Here is a 16,767-nt window from a genome sequence, read left to right as displayed (position 1 = left end):
CCCACTACTTCATGGCAAATAGAGGGAGAAAAAATGGAAACAGTGAGAGACTTTATTTTTGGGGACTCCAAAATCACTGCAGATGGTGGCTGCAGCCAAGAAATTAAAAGACGCTTGCTCCTTGGAAGGAAAGCTATGATCAATCTAGTCAGCATATTAAAAAGCAGAGACATTACTTTGCCAACAAAGTTATATCTAGTCAAAGGTATTGTTTTTTTCAGTAGTCATGTATGGATGTGAGTTTGACCATAAAGAGAGCTGAGTGCCGAAGAATTGATGACTTTGAACTGTGGTGTTGGAGAAGAAATCTTGAGAGTCCCTTGCACTGCAAGGAGATTCAACCAGTCTATCCTAAAGAAATCAGTTCTGAATATTCATTGGAAGGACTGATGCTGAAGCTGAAATTCCAATACTTTGGCCACCTGATGAGAAGAACTGACTCACTAGAAAAGACCCTGATGTTGGAAAAGATTGAAAGCAGGAGGAGAAGGGGATGAAAGAGGATGAGATGGTTGGATGGCATTACCAACCTGATGGACATGAGTTTGAACAAGCTCTGGGAGTTGGTGATGGACAGGGAAAACTGGCATGCTGCAGCCAGCCTGCAGAGTCGGACATGACTGAGCAACTGAACTGAACTGAACTGATGCTTTACAAACTTCCAGAATCCATACCAATCAAAGGCTTTTTATTAAATGAAGAGAAAGAGAATTCAATTCACAAGTATTTAGTTCAAACACAGCTAAACTTATATATCTACATAATCCATGTAACTATACATTTATTTCTTCTTCTAAAATGGAGAATTAAGAATTACCTACTGATTTAGCATTTGTTAGTTATTCAATGTCCTAAGCATGCCTTATCTTGACAAACAATTGAGTGAAAGTTGCTCTGTCATGTCCAACTCTCCGTGACCCCATGGACTATACAGTCCATGGAATTTTCTAGGCCAGAATACTGGAGTGGGTAGCCTTTCCATTCCTCAGAGGGTCTTCCCAATCCAGGGATTGAACCCAGGTCTCCTGCATTTTAGGCGGATTCTTTACTAGCTGAACCACAAGGGAAGCCCAAGAATACTAGTGTGGGTAACCTATCCCTTCTCCAGCAGATCTTCCTGACCCAGGCATCAAACCTGGGTCTCCTGCATTGCAGGTGGATTCTTTACCAACTGAGCCATCAGGGAAGCCCTATCTTGACAAATTACTTATTAAAAGATTCTTTTTTATCTGTCTTACTGTATAAATCAACAAACCCAGCAATCATTGAAAAATTAAGAAGATTGACATAGCCTCTAGTTTTATTTCTTATTTCCAAGGTAGAGATATAAATCTGTAATCTTCTGACATCTTTAAAAGGTACTTAGTCTTAACCTTCTTTAAATTCATTTCTTCAGAAATATACATCAGTGTCTTCACTGGACCCAATGAGGAATAAGGCATTGGCCCTGTCCTCAAGGGTTTACAATAGGGGTAACAAGCAACTAAATAGTCAGTTATAACACAGTATTGTAAGTGCTATGGTTAGGATACCCACAGGTTGTTATGAATGCACAGAATAAGAGTTAAAACTTAGCCTAGAAATTTCGGAAAGTCTTCCTTAAGATGGTGGCAGCTTCAGAGCCTTAAAGAGGTGAGGCAGACCAACTACATGGCAGACAAGGAGATAGAAAATGTGTGGCAGGAAATAGAATATGGAGGGGAAGTGGGGTTTGGGAAAATAGAGGAAGAATATAATAAATAAGGTGAAAGGCAAAAAGTTTAGTATGACTGGCACTGTGGAATATTGGAGATGGAAGAAACTGGAATGATGAGGAAATGAATTTAGAGAAGTAAACAAGGACCACTTAATAAAGGACATTAGGTCCTTAATTAAGAAAAAGACTTAAAGAACCTCAGGCAGTTTGTTATTTAAGAAAGAGATAGGAAAAACTCTACCAAAAATTTTTCAGCAGAGGAGGTACCTGTTGAGATTGATTTCAGAAAGATAACTGATAGTGCAGAGAATGTGCTTGAGAAGACTACAGGACAGTGGGACTGAAGTAGGGGCTCTGAACTCTGAACATGCTCAGAATATCCTCATTTCCTACATAGGAAACAAAGGTTTAAAGAAATTAAATACCTTGCTCTGAATCACACAGTTTGTAAGTGGCTGAGCTAGGTCTCAAGCAAAGCTCTGAATAATTCTAAAATGTGTACTTTCAAGGACCTTAGAAAATGCCTCTGAGGAAAAGAAATGAATGTGACAAACCCTAAGCACTTAGAGAATAGCAACAAACAAAACAATGTAGGAAAAGCAATGACAGAGTCAAGTCTACATCATCAAAATCAAGTGCAGGGGTGAGCAATTATCCAGTGAATTAAGGACCATCTGGATAATCCTGGCAAAAGCAGATTTAGTGTCTGAGTCATTCAGATAATTGTGCAAACAATGTGCCCTTCTCTGGCTGAGTAACCTGGTCATTAATATCTTCCATAGTACATTCTGCCCTGTGGCACTTTTGAAATGGACAACAGTAGCTCAGAAAGAATTAAGGTACTATTCACTTCATGGGAAAGCCACATAAATAATAATGGGATCTCAATAGACTGTGAGTATATTTTATACATCCCCAAGAGCCATTTCACACAGAGATACATGATATACATAAGCCAAATCCCACTTCAAAGAAGGAAAAATTTCAGCAAAAGAACTCTCAAATGCATGTTGTTATATTCAATTCTTTGCAGGTAGCAGAAAGTTTTATGGGCCTTAAAACGATGAAAAATATCACTGCAAATAGATTTATAGATTAAATTACAGTAAGGTTATAAATTTCTGTATGTTCAACATAAAAGAAGAAAGGGGAAAAAAACAGGGTGAGGAAAAATTTCACAGTTTATATCAGATTTGTTATTATATGAAGAAACTATGAATACTCCAAAAGAGAAATAGTCAAGTAAAATCCACAAATAAAGAAATACAAAGAGAAGATAAAGGTTTGAGAAATGAAAATATGTCAAACTCATTCAAAATCATAGAGACACAACTCAAAGAATGACTAGATATATAATTTTGACTACAAAATAGTCACAGTTGTTTTAACCATAATAACAATTGTTAATGAGATTACAGCCAATCAGTTTAAACTGAGTATCAATTTGTGCACTTTTTTTTTTTTTAACAGCAATTTGAGAATTAGCATTCAGAGTCTGGAAATATTTATACATTTGATCCAGTAACATCTAAGAAGTTATAGTAAAGAAATGATCTGAAAGGTAAAGACTAATGAGTATCTATGTTTAGTTCTGCAAGTGTGAAAAATGAAACTATCTAAAGGCTTTGTTACAAAACAAACAAACAAACAAACTGGCAGCCATAAAAGAACATGGCTAGTAAGAATATTAAATGAAATAAATGAATATTTATGGTGTGTTGTTATGCTAGAACAAAGCTGAATGCCAAAATGCATATTCACTGTAAATTCAGATCTGTAAATTTAAAACATGTATGCATATTCATAAAAATAAAACTAGAAGGTTGATGGTAGATCTCTGTGCATGATGAAACTATCTTTATTTCCAATTTTTCTTGAATGATCCTGTATTTCCTTATAACTATAAAAAGCTATCACTTACCATTTAAACTTAATACTAAATGAACATTCTTTCAAATACAATTTTATACAGTAAGTCATTCAGACAACCATAGTGAAATAATGTCCCATCCTCCACCTGCTATATTTCCAGGTTCACACAACTGCTATTTCCTGTTCTAAGGATCTGAACCCACGTATTCTTGCTCCAAAGCCAGTGCTCTTCGAGATACAAAGTAAAAACACAGTGAAAGATTCAAAGTAGAGTTGAATCAATAAGGAACATTAAAAATACATTATATCAATAATAATATTTGGCATCTCAAATTTAAGCAGAGAAACTTATACACAGGGATATTTGATAACTGCATTAATGGAGTCTTGCAATGACAGATGAAACTGGTATTAAGGAAAACAGAAAAATACAAATTAGATTGAGAATAGAAATGAAATAAATTAATTACTGCATAGATGGTGGGCATCTGGAAGTAGACAAAAGAAAAAAAAAAAAAAAACTGATCACAGATCAGAAAAGCCTAGAAAACTGCAGTATCCTTTGCTAAAAGCCAGTTTAAGGATGATGATGATGAATGGCAGAAAAGCAAAATAAAATTGTTTTCTCTAAATACAGTATAATTACTATAAACAGTATTTCTTCTTCTAGTAGCTATTGTCTCAATTTCAAGGAGGAGATGGACAATATGGCAGAAATGGCAGATTAAAAGAGAATAGCATGAATGCACCACTAAAAAAAAATTGAAGACTGGACTTGAGGAAGGACTTACTGATGACTTAGAGAGGATAAGTTCTAGATATGACACAGACCATGGCCAATTTATCATTAGAAATAGATGGACCTTGTTGATCTCTTTTTTAATAAGGCATGTAGGATGGCATGTTTTGCGTGGAGAAATACGGATTATCTATTTTTCAACTTTGTCTCAAGGGGAAGAAGATATACGAGAATCATAGAATAACATGTACATCTTCATAACCTCTACTGGAAAATAGAATCATTCTGTGGAAGGATATAGAAATGCCTCATGTCATTCATTCCTCCCCATGGAGAGAATAATGGAGCCAAAGGAAGTTTCCAAAATTAGTTCCCAACACAGAGCCTTCTATCAATTAATAGATTACCCCAAACCATGGCTGCACTCATCCAAACAATTCCTTATGATGCTATTTCCTCAGTAAGAATCTTTGAGCCTCCTTAGAACTGTGTTCATCTTGATGTATACACAAATATGGGTTATGATCTTTTCCTACAAAGTACATACTGCCTAATTAGAAGACAAATCAGACATACAAATAATAAAAAATTAAACCAATCAAATGATACTTAGTGTCTGATTAACTGAATAACCTTGGCCTATACTGTTTTTCTTTAACTTTTCATTTTATATTGCCGTGTAGCTGATTAACAATGCTGTGATAGTTTCAGGTGGGACAGCAAAGGGACTCAGCTACATATATATATGTATCCATTCTCCCGCCAATATGCCCTCCCATCCAACCTTGGCCTATACTGTTAGTGATATCAATATTGATCAAGTTTTGTTACCAGGACCAAAAACCATAGGACACTGAAGTATTCTGTTTGATGGCAAACTGTTATGCAATTAATTCACAGTAGGTTTTCGAATGTTAGGGTGGAAATAGTGGATTTGGGGAAGATTTTAAAAAAATTATTTCTGTCCTCAAAATCTTAGTTTTCTCATCTAAGAAAATGGAAAGGTTATCACCAAAATTAAATAGTTCCAGGCAATGGGGAAATAAATGCAAAGAAAGTCCATGTAGTGCAAATAGACTTGATATAAAAGAACAACAAATGTTTAAATATCAAATCTATAAGTAAAATTTGTACAAAAAATATATCAAAATTACCTTCTGAGGTTCTAAAGGTCCCTTAGTTTTATATCCTATAAAATGCATGGGTCAATTCCCCCAGATTCCAAATACTGTCAACTGCAAATTACCAATTAAATTTACCATCAAATAATCAAGATACAGACACAAGCATCCCAGATATGATTCATATTTATTTGATATGTATGCTACATTTCATGCTGATAAGCTACACTGTGAAGCTGAAAATGCAGGGAAATGGATGAAGATAAATTAGCATTCCAAGAATGTATTCAAAATAATATTTGGAAATATTGATCTTCATGGGCAACACAAAAATATTATTTTATGCGAGGTTTCCTCAGTCTGAGTGCATCTTCTCTGGCTTTTCCCCCAATGGAGAATTTGATTCCCTCTTTCCCTTCCCACTCAGTGTTTCCAGATTGCTTCAGAAGGCCAAGCCAGCCTGCTCAGCAGCAGGCAAACAGGGCCGGGTGTGCAGGAGCTATATATAGCTCCACCTTGGAGATATGCACACACAAGTATATGTACAAATGCCCATGCTGGATGGGCATGAATAAATAAGAAGAGGTTACAGCTCCTCCCATCTTCCTTCTTCCCATCACCGGAATGTTTGAGTAATTTTCAAAAGCAGGGTATCATCAGACCCTGATAGTGATGCAGCGTCCAATTTCTCTGCAATTCTTCTGCTTACTGATTCCAGCAATCTGACTCTAGCAGGAACCGGCTCTGGGCCAACACCTACTACCCAGATGTGGTCAGCCAGGGAGGCTGCCTTGCAGCCCCTGGGAGCCCATCCTGGCACAATTACTTAACTCTCTGGGAATCCCCCAGGATAAACCCATCTTTTAAAAACTAGGATAGACAACGCCACGCTAGGAGAGAAGAGGCCAAGCCTTCCCTGCCTCTCCCCTCCTCAAGTCTGCAGCAAATAGGGGAGAAGGACTGATGTCTTCTTAATGGAGATGTAATTAATTGGAAAATGCCCCTCGAGTTGCAGGTATTTTCCCCCTACCCCCCACTCCCCAAGGGCCAGGGAGAAAACAAGTCCCTTTTCCTCTCAGCGCAACCATTCCCAGTTTTTCAGGGTTGTGCTAGTCTAGAGACAAGGTAGGAGAGAGGAAACGAGCGGGTGCGGACAGGCGTGGGGAGGAGCAGACGCTCATCTCAGTTTAGGAAGACCCGGGTTACCGGCTGCTGACATGTCTGCTCCCCCAGACCCTCCCCCGCCCGGTCGACTTGGCACCTCTTGGGCTCATCGCCCGCGGTGTCGGCCGCAGCCTCTGAGAGGAAAGTTGACGAGAGGAGACCCGGGGGCTAGGGTCCCCTTTCCCAAGGCACTGCCGCCTGCCCTGCCCGTCACCCCGGGCTCCCGGAGCCCGCACCCCTCCTTCCCGGTACGACACTCCCTTCACCCAGCCCTTCCTGCCGTCCTTCTCAACGAGAGCTGCGGAGACCGCAGGAGAGCTGGGGGTGACGAGGGCGGGGCGGGGCTGGGGGAAGGGGAAGGGAGGCAACAGCCGCAGGAAAATACGCATTCTTTATTCTGTCTGCAAAGAAGGGAAAGTCCTGCCTCCTACCTGTTCCCTGCTTCTGCTCGCCTCGGCGCGGCACAGCTGGACCATAACCTACAGGTTTCCCACTTCCGCCGCAAACACCTGGGAGCGCATCTCCCCACCCGGCGCCCCTACTCGCCTCGGCCGAACCCACCCCAGCTACTTGACAGCAGAAGCCGGGCCTTTTAGAGCGGTTATTGGAGCGGCAAGGAAACTGGGGCGGGCGCTAGAGAGAAAGCCGCGTCTCTGATTGGTCAAATGGGATGTCACTCATCCCAGGACCAGGGCTTGCTGCGGAACAGGGTAGCTGCTGCTAGACCCAACCGCAAGGGTCTCTGCAGTCCCTGGAACCAAACCCTGCAGCCACTGGATCCGTGACCCCTAAGAGGAGGAAACTGGTTTGTTGACTTGTCATCTGAGACCTCAAGAGGGAGGGAGGGACCAGGCAGAACCAGACACCCAATACTTTCCAAGGCTCTCCTGAAGGGACCATCTGCTCTGGAAGATTTGACAGGCCAAAATATTAGGAACAGTGAGTGCCTAGATAGAGAGGCACGAACTTCGGTAACGAATGAAGCTAAATAGAAAAATACATATAATTACGGGGAAAAAAAAATCATAAGAAAAGGAAAAATCTTGCAGACTTTGTTTCGAGTTTCTTTTTTTTTTTTTTTCCCTAAATGTAACATGGCAGTGTTTCCTGAGGGGAAACAAGGTTGAAAGTCTCATTCTATAGAGCAGGGAGACTCTAAAATATCCCCTGGTAGGAACAATGTTTTAGAAGGGAAAATGTTGCAATAATCACCTCTCAAAAAAAGACTAAAGGAAGGCAATTAAGGTTAAACTGCTTAAGAGACTTGCCTTGGGCAGTTCATTTGATGGCAAAAATTTTCAAACAATTACCACCAGACTGATAATCAATCTGTTCCCTTTCTACTGATTGTGATCCTTTTGTACTCAAACTCTGAGAAGCAGAGGATGGATAAGCCAACTCAAACCTACATGATCCCAAGTCTACCTTTTAGGTGAAGGAGGAGGATGGTAAAACCATTTTCTGCCCACTTTTATCTCTGCCATTGGTCTAGGGGGAGTCAAAGTCCTGGAATTCAAGCCATTGCTCAGATTAGGGATAATCATAGAAAAATCACAAGTCAAAGTGGGGGTAAGGAGGCATCTTATTCTAACGCCATATAAGGAAACAGTCTTCTTCTTCACAGGCTGCCTTCTTTCTGCAAAGAGCCAAGTTCTTCATCCACCTAAATTAAGTAGTTGTCTTAACTAGTGCAGAGCATGACAGAGCTCGCATTCTCAGAGCTTATGATGGGCATGGGTCACCGGACAACTGTAGAGAAGATGACATTGTTATTAAAAATGCTAAGCAAGTGTAAGCTCTTAGCTTCATATTTAAGGTTGTCATCACTGTTAAGCCAGATTCTTCAGAAAATTTTCTCTTCGTGAAAATGGAGGAATTAATTTATTTGAAAAGCAGAAGGGATCTTAGACATAATTTATAGTGAACAATAGACAAGATTCTTATGTCAAGAACCCTCTTAACACTAATAGAAATAACTAAAATTCAATAGCAGATTTCGAGATCCCATCATTCATGTTTCCACATAATATTCCCATTAGTCTTGTGCCTTCACCTAGGCACCCATACCAATTATGTCATTGAACTGGACAAATTGTTCATGACTTACTGCATTTACTGAGCACTTAATTTGTGCCACATTCTGTGTTAGGTATTAGGGAATAAAGTGAGAATAATCCACTGAACTTATTAAAGAGGGACTCAGGAAGCAATTAAGGTAGTAAAATATTATAGAAAAAGTGTGCATAGTCAGTATTAACATCTTTTGATCCCTGAGCATATATTGAGTCACAATCAATTCTAGCACACCTCCTCTAGATTTAAGCAGTGAGAAAGCAGAGTATCAGAGAAAAATACTGAGCGCTGAGGTTAGCATGGAAGTTGAAATTGAAAGTGAAAAGATTACTAAAGAATTCTATTCTATCCTCATTGTTTCATTCCTTCATTTCTTTGATAAATATTACTATTGTAAACATGCCAATGAATGAAATGTGTGCACACACACAATTTGGGAACACTATTAGGTTAAGTCTATTTGGTCACAGGTGCCTCATATATTTTCAGATAAAGCAAATTGTTTCCAGGTTATTGGTTATCATCTCAGAGAATAAAACCTCCATGTCTGTTTCCAGAGTACATGTTTTCCCATGTATGTAAATATATCACAAGTATCTGCTGCAGTATCTGCTAATTCTGTTTTACTGACTACACCAAAGCCTTTGACTCTGTGGGTCACATCAAACTGTGTAACATTCTTAAAGAATAGGAGTACCAGAAAACCTTACCTGCATCCTGAGAAGCCTGTATGCAGGTCAAGAAGCAACAGTTAGGACTCAACATGGAACAATGCACTGGTTCCAAATTGGGAAACGGCATGCCAAGGCTGTATATTGTCATCTTGTTTACTTAACTTATATGCAGAATACATCATGCGAAATGCCAGACTGGATAAAGCACAAGCTGGAATCAAGATTGCCTGGAGAAATATCAATAACCTCAGATATGCAGATGACATCACCCTTATGGCAGAAAGCAAAGAGGAACTAAAGAGCCTCTTAATGAAAGTGAAAAAGGAGAGTGAAAAAAAAGCTGGCTTAAAACTCAGCAATCAAAAAACTAAGATCATGGCATCCAGTCCCATCACTTCATGGCAAATAGATGGGAAAACAATGAAAGCAGTGACAGACTTTATTTTCTTGGGCTCCAAAATCACTGCAGGTGGTGACTGCAACCATGAAATTAAAAGACACTTGCTTCTTGGAAGAGAAGATATGACCAACCTAGATAGCATATTATAAAGAAGAGACAAAAATTTACCGACAAAAGTCCATCTAGTCAAAGCTATGGTTTTTCCAGTAGTCATGTATGGCTTTGAGAGTTGGACCATAAAGAAAGTTGAGCACTGAAGAATTGGTGCTTTTGAACTGTAGTGTCGGAGAAAACTCTTGAGAGTCCCTTGGACTTCAAAGAGATCAAATCAGTCACTCCTAAAGGAAATCAATCTTGAACATTCATTGGAAGGACTGATGCTGAAGCTGAAACTCCAATACTTTGGCCACCTGTTGCGAAGAGTTGACTCCTTAGAAAAGACCCTGATGCTGAGAAGGAAATGACAGAAGATGAGATGGTTGGATGGTATTACTGAATCGATGGACATGAGTTTGAGCAAGCTCCAGGAGCTGGTGATGGACAGGGAATCCTGGCGTGCTGCAGTCCGGAGGCACAGAGTCAGACATGACTGAACTGAACTGACCTGCTACAGTGCATTTTACATTTTCCAAATCACTTTCAGATACAATCAGTATTTATGTTCTTAACTAAGAAAGCCTGTTATTAGCCCAATTTCACAACTGAGGAAATTGAAGTAGCCATGGAAATTTATTACTTTGAAACAAAAGTTAATAAAAAAAAAAACTTAGTTGACTATATAATGCTTCATATGTAGGAGATATCCAACATATACTCATTGATGAATATGTACATTACAAAATATGAAAGTTTAAAGAAACTTAGAAACCATCAATTTCCATCCATTATTCTATGAAGGAGCAATTCAGACATTATAATTTGTCCAAGATCATGTACCTAGTTAGGGACAAAGCTGAAAGTAGAAATCAGTTCACTGTGTTTTCCACTTCAATGAACAGTAAATTTTTGGTTATATAGTCCTGGATAGTTCATACTCCAAACCACACAACCTTTTGAAGCTTTCAGAACTGACACAATGGTGTACTCATCTTCCAACATCTATAAATATATACGAAAGCATGCCACTTTAATTGGAAATTATGTAAGGCATAATCAGTAGTTGAGATTCAGTTTGCTTGTAAATTTGGGGTCTGCCTCACCAGACTGGAATCAGAGTAACTGGGGCTGGTGTTTGGGTATAAAGAAAGCAGATAAAATGAGTGGTCAGCTAGGCCAGTGGCCTCTAGCACATATTGTCCCTAACGTGAGGAAGAACAGAACTGCAGAAACATGTCTCAAACCCCCCTTACCTGGCAGCATGGTAGCAAACTTATTTGCAAATTTTCAAAAGAAACACTAGGAAAATTTGCCTTTTCCCCCAGTAGCTCTGATTCTCTAATCACTGGCAGAGTTCCACAGCACAATTTACTGGGCATTACATTGCTAATCTCCCCTTGGCCCTATTATTGAATTCTCCTGCCATCCCCTCCCTCTTCCACCCAGCACTGGCTCTCATTCTTGAAACATTCCAATTTTCTCCAACTAGTGATTACATCTCAGTGAGAGAAAAGGAAACTACAGCAACAGAACAGCTTTCCACAGCACGTATTCCCTTTCTTTCTCCTCTGATCCACCCACCATTTCATCACATTGAAGCTTCCCAGGAGAACAGTTGCTAACAGCCTGATATAGGAAAGAGAAGGAAGAGTAAGAAAAAAAAGACTTTTCCAATCAAAATTTCAAGCAAACTTAACACAGCAGAAACTGGTTTGAAGACAGTCATGCTGATCCCAGCCTGCAGCATCTCAAGGAAAATCACATCAGCCCACTGACCTAGCTTTTGTAGAGCCGATTGGAAACACAGGCCAAGGGATGTGCTTGTGCACATGTACACACACACATGCACGTGCACACACACACACACACTATCAGAACCACATGGTGGGAAGAAGTCTGGGCAGATAATTTTCAAGTGCTGAAGACTAGAAATACAGTCAACAGTAGCAACCTGCTGCTCACCGAGAGCTTCTGCAATCTTTTTGGTGGTTAAGAGTAAGAATAGAATGTTTTTTGTTTTGGCAATGACTATCATGTGCCAAAAAGTTGGATTTACAGAAAAGTCATATGCTAACATTGCAAGGATATATTCACACAGATTCCACTGTTTCACGAGAGTTCACTATTGTGGATTCTGTAGTAGTGCCCATTTTGGTTCATAAGAATCCATGTGTAATATAACAAAAGGGCATGTTACTCCTTAATTCATAGCCAATATGTCTTTTAAATTCCTTCAACTCATGGAACTCATAAGGAGGGGCCAATTCTCAATTCAGTTATTAAATTGTAACTTCAATCTCTCTTCTCTGAGAGCAGGTCAGATACTAACTCTCACTAACTCTAACAACCTTAATTAGGATGTCCTTTCCCTTCTTTTTAACTGCCATTGTAGATACTGAAAATCCCATTTTCTTTAATACTTCCTTGAAATGGCAGACAGTTTCACCATCTGAGGCAGACACAGGGCCAGAGAACAGGGTGTTAGAAGACCTTTGTTCTACTCTAATAACTAACTGAAAGGATAGAGACTGGATTTAAACCTGTTTCCAGTGCCATAAGAAGAGGGGCAAAGTTGCACAATACAAAACTATTTGCTAAGAGTATAATATCAGCATCTTTATAAAAGATCATCTACCCAAATATATATCCTATTCCCAAAACAACCAAAAGAAGTAAAAGGAAAAGAACAGAGGAAAAGATTTGTCCATTTCATCCAAATTTATTGGTCTGAAGTTATTTATAATACCCTTTATGTGTTTAACATCTATTAGATTTGTATATATAATCCGTTTTCATTCTCAAGAAATTGTATTTTTCCCTTATTCCAGTGTTTATAAATTTTATTAACCATTTCAGATATCAATTCTTGATTTATTATTTTATTCTATTGTATGTTTGTTTTGTAATCCATTGATTTCTGCTCTTATCTCTATTATTTTCTTCCTCTTCATTCACTTTTAACTTGGTGTTCCTCTCTGTCCTTGAGATCCAAGTATATGTCATTGATTTTTCAGCCTTTCTTCTTTTTTAATATTTGCCTTCAATGTTGTAATATTATTTCTAAGTAGTGCTTTAGTATATCTTACACGTTTTAATGTCTTGTCATAGAGTTCAGTTCAAATATTTTCTAATCTCTGGTTTTTTCTTTTTCTTTTTTTGATCCAAAGTCACCTTAGGTTTGCCTGCTTGTCTTTTAAAATTTTTAGTTTAATTTTACTGTTGTCAGAAAAGTATTCTAAACTTTTTGGATTTTAAACTTTGGCAAATTATTGAGGCTTTGCTTATAATGCGAAATTATAATGCATTTTGGTGAACGTCCCATGTACTCTTTTTTTAATGTATATGATTTTATTTTATTTGTTGTTGTTGTTATTTATTTATTTTTTATTTTACTTTACAATTCTGTATTGGTTTTGCCATACATTGACATGATTAGAAAAGTTCAGCTTCTGGTGATAGAGGAATAGCTATTGTGGAACCATCCTCCGTATACATATGTACAAATTATAAGCTCTGGCAAAAAGAAAAAATAAAAACCTGTTTGAGGCCGCTGTTAAAAACCAAAAGCAGGCAGAATCTGATGAGGTATCTTCTCTATATGTAAGAAAAGGAAATGGTAGAAAATGAGTTTCCCATTTTATACACTTTGGTCTTGAGGAAAAGTTCCAGTAGTTGCCAAATAGGATGGATAAAACTAAAACAAATAAATACACAAATAAATAAAACCTTTCTGGCTTGAGGAATCAGAAGACAACATTGTAAAAAAGAAAAAAAAAAATCTTTCTGGTTTGAAGAAACAGAGGACAAAGTTCTGGATAATGATGGAAGAAAGAAAATGAGAGAAAAATTCCAAAAGGAGAGATAAAGGGAGAGTCCTCAATTCCGAGTATAAGTCAAATTTAAACTGACTTCTGAACTGTGTTTACAGGTCAGACTCCTAGCAGCCCAAATAAGGCTAAAGGAATTGTAGAAGGCTGAATAATGCTCTTTAATTGCTGGACCCTGTGAATGTTACCTTTTATGGCAAAGTCTCTGCAGATATGATTAAGGATCTTGAGATGGGAAGATAATCTCAGATTATCCTGCTCCATCCTAAATACAATCACATATATCCTTATAAGAGGGACACAAAGTGAGATTTTACTATGCAAAGAGCAGAAGACATGTGAAAGCAGAGCAGAGAGAGATTTGAGAATTCTGGCCTCAAAATTTGGAGTGATGCAGCCATTTTCCAAGGAATTCCCACAGCCACCAGAACTTGGAAGAAGCAAGGAGTAGATATTCCCTAGAGCCTCTGAAAAGAGGGTGGCTGTGTTGACACATTGATTCTGGCCCAGTGATACTGATTCAGACATTCTGTACTTCAGAACAATGAAAAAATAAATTTTATTGTTTTTAGTGAAAAGATAATTATTGTTTTGTTTTGTTGTGGTGATGATTTGTTACAGCTGCCGTAAGGAAACTAATATAAGAACTTACCAGAAATTTCAACTGCTGACTGCCAAAGGGGGCACAGAGTTTGAACTTTGCATGCTGCTAAAGTAACAGCCTTCTGACACAAAAAGTGAAACATTAATACTCTTCAAAAACAAACTAAAAAATATCTAGAATCTCCAAAATGTATTGTCACAATGTCCAAAATATAATCTAAAACAACTAGACAAACCTGAGTGCTTCTGATACCCCTCTTCCAAAAACAAAACAGGAAAATGTGATTTTACTTAAAAGTAAAAGCAGGGAGAAGCGGCTGCAACGCCGAGCGGAGGAGGCAGGAACCCGAAGGATCCAGCTGGTTGAAGAGGAGCTGGACGGAGCTCAAGAGCTCCTGGCCACTGCCCTGCAAAAGCTGGAGGAAGCTGAGAAAGCTGCTGAAGAGAGCGAGATAGGTATGAAGGTTATTGAAAACCGAGCCTTAAAAGATGAAGAAAAAATGGAACTCCAGGAAATCCAACTCAAAGAAGCTAAGCACATTGCAGAAGAGGCAGACAGAAAGTACGAAGAGGTGGCTCGCAAGTTGGTGATTATTGAGGGAGACTTGGAGCGCACCGAGCGAGCCGAGCTGGCAGAGTCCCGTTGCCGAGAGATGGATGAGCAAATCAGACTGATGGACCAGAACCTGAAGTGTCTGAGTGCTGCTGAAGAAAAGTACTCTCAAAAAGAAGACAAATATGAGGAAGAGATAAAGATTCTTACCGATAAACTCAAGGAGGCAGAGACCCGTGCTGAGTTTGCTGAGAGATCGGTAGCCAAGCTGGAAAAGACAGTTGATGATTTGGAAGATAAACTGAAATGCACCAAAGAGGAGCACCTCTGTACACAAAGGATGCTGGACCAGACTCTGCTTGACCTGAATGAGATGTAGAGCACCCCAGTCCCGCCCTGCCGCTGCTCCTCTCTCTCACCCCGACTCCGCTGAGGCCAGCCTGCCTGAAGCTGACCTTTAAACTGAGGGCTGATCTTTAACTGGAAGGCTGCTTTCTCCTTTCACCACCTCTCCCACCCCCCTACTCCTGTGTCCTTTCCTTTTCGCCAAACTGTCTCTGCCTCTCCCCAGAGATTCCAGTTGGGCTAGAGGCTGAGCACCTTTGGGAACCCGATTAAGGGAATGTGAGCACAATGCAAAGTGTCTTTAAAAGCATGTTGTGATGTACACATTTTGTAATGACCTTTTTTATTGTTGATGTAACAACCATTTGTAAAAAACATTCCAGATAATTCTGTAGTTCTGAAGCAGCAGTCTAATCCCTTTCTCACCTTTGGAAGGTAACATTTCAGCTTAATACATATTGCCTTCTCCAGAGAGAAAGGGAAAAGGTTTGGGCCTGCCTTACTGAGAGCCTAGCAGCCCAGAGAAAGGCTCCATTTGGGGAAACCTCATTGCTCTGTAAAAAGTACCTGCCAAACCAGAAGATGATTCCAGGAGGAGTTAGCCAAAAAAAAAAAAAAGTGCTGTTCGGGTTTTCAGCTTTACGGTATCTTTGGACAAACTTTTTTTTTTTTTTTTTTCCATCAGAAGTGACCAGACAATTAAGATGGTGAAACCTCTGAGACCAAATCCTTGTCCCAGCTCTACCCTGTTCCCAACTGCTCACAGAATGGACCATGTGCCCCTTATTGTTGAAGTGACCACTTATTTGCTCTTCTGCCTCCTTGAAAGAAAGGAAAGAAAATTATGTTTTGCCACTGATTTAGCCATATGAAACTCATCTCATCACCCTTTTCTGCATCTGAAGCTGCTGTCTCTAAAAGTGCCATCTCGTTGTGCTTTGTATCGGTTAGTGCTGGAGAAATCTTGAAAAGCGTATGTACAAAACTTTAAAAATTTTCTATTATTTTGGAACTTTGCTTCTTTGGGGTTGAGGCACACTGGTCACCCCTCTGCCTATTAGAGTTCTGTACAGTCTGTGGGCTAGCAGTGTGCTGATCTTTCCAAGTTTCTTTCCCTGCTCAGTCCCCCTTTTTTGATGAGGTTTCAGTGGGTCTGTTAGGCGTGCATCCTGCAGCTTAATTGGCTTAAAATGTTCTCTCCTTTGGTGTGGTCTCTTTGGGGACCAACTGGGAGAAAACAAAAAACAATAGTGTAACTGTTTTGATACTGAAAATTGATAAATGACTTTTTGAAATAAAGAACCAGTCCCTCCGAAAAAAAAAAAAAAAAAAAGTAAAAGCAGATATTTGAGTTAGCAGACAGGATTTTAAAACTGCTATTACAATTATACTCAAGGGAAAAAAAAACCCCACAAAGTTGTCTAAATAACATTTAGCCCCCCAAATTTTCTGCATACAAAATTTTATTCTAGAATGTTTCCTGCATGATCTAACACAATGTAATAGTTATTTTTATTGTACAAACTATAAAAATTTAGAAGGCATGAAAGTTGAAAAGAAATCATCTATCCAGAAATTGGTAAATTATTGCTTGATATTATTAG

General features: G+C 39.0%; 2 protein-coding genes across 3 annotated transcripts in view; one reads left to right on the top strand and one right to left on the bottom strand.

The window, feature by feature from the left end:
- CNTN1 (contactin 1) overlaps window positions 1–7,174 on the bottom strand; it is a 422,969-nt gene extending 415,795 nt beyond the window's left edge. For both annotated transcript variants that reach the window (XM_040233499.1, XM_040233501.1), the window contains exon 1: window positions 7,024–7,174. The gene's annotated coding sequence lies outside the window, so the exon portion shown is untranslated. The remainder of the gene's footprint in view (window positions 1–7,023) is intronic.
- Window positions 7,175–14,620: 7,446 nt separating this feature from the next.
- On the top strand, window positions 14,621–16,476 carry LOC120857762 (tropomyosin alpha-3 chain-like). The gene has a single exon (XM_040233498.1). The coding sequence runs from the start codon at window positions 14,724–14,726 to the stop codon at window positions 15,195–15,197; it is 474 nt and encodes a 157-aa protein (XP_040089432.1). The 5' UTR covers window positions 14,621–14,723; the 3' UTR covers window positions 15,198–16,476.
- The last annotated feature ends 291 nt before the right edge of the window (window positions 16,477–16,767 follow it).

Source organism: Oryx dammah, unplaced genomic scaffold (assembly GCF_014754425.2).
Source record: "Oryx dammah isolate SB20612 unplaced genomic scaffold, SCBI_Odam_1.1 HiC_scaffold_29, whole genome shotgun sequence".
Lineage (NCBI taxonomy): Eukaryota > Metazoa > Chordata > Mammalia > Artiodactyla > Bovidae > Oryx > Oryx dammah.
This window is presented reverse-complemented; position numbering and strand designations above follow the sequence as displayed.

Coding starts and splice junctions, on each gene's coding strand:
- LOC120857762 (XM_040233498.1), top strand. CDS start 14,724: ATGAAGGTTATTGAAAACCGAGCCTTAAAAGATGAAGAAAAAATGGAA.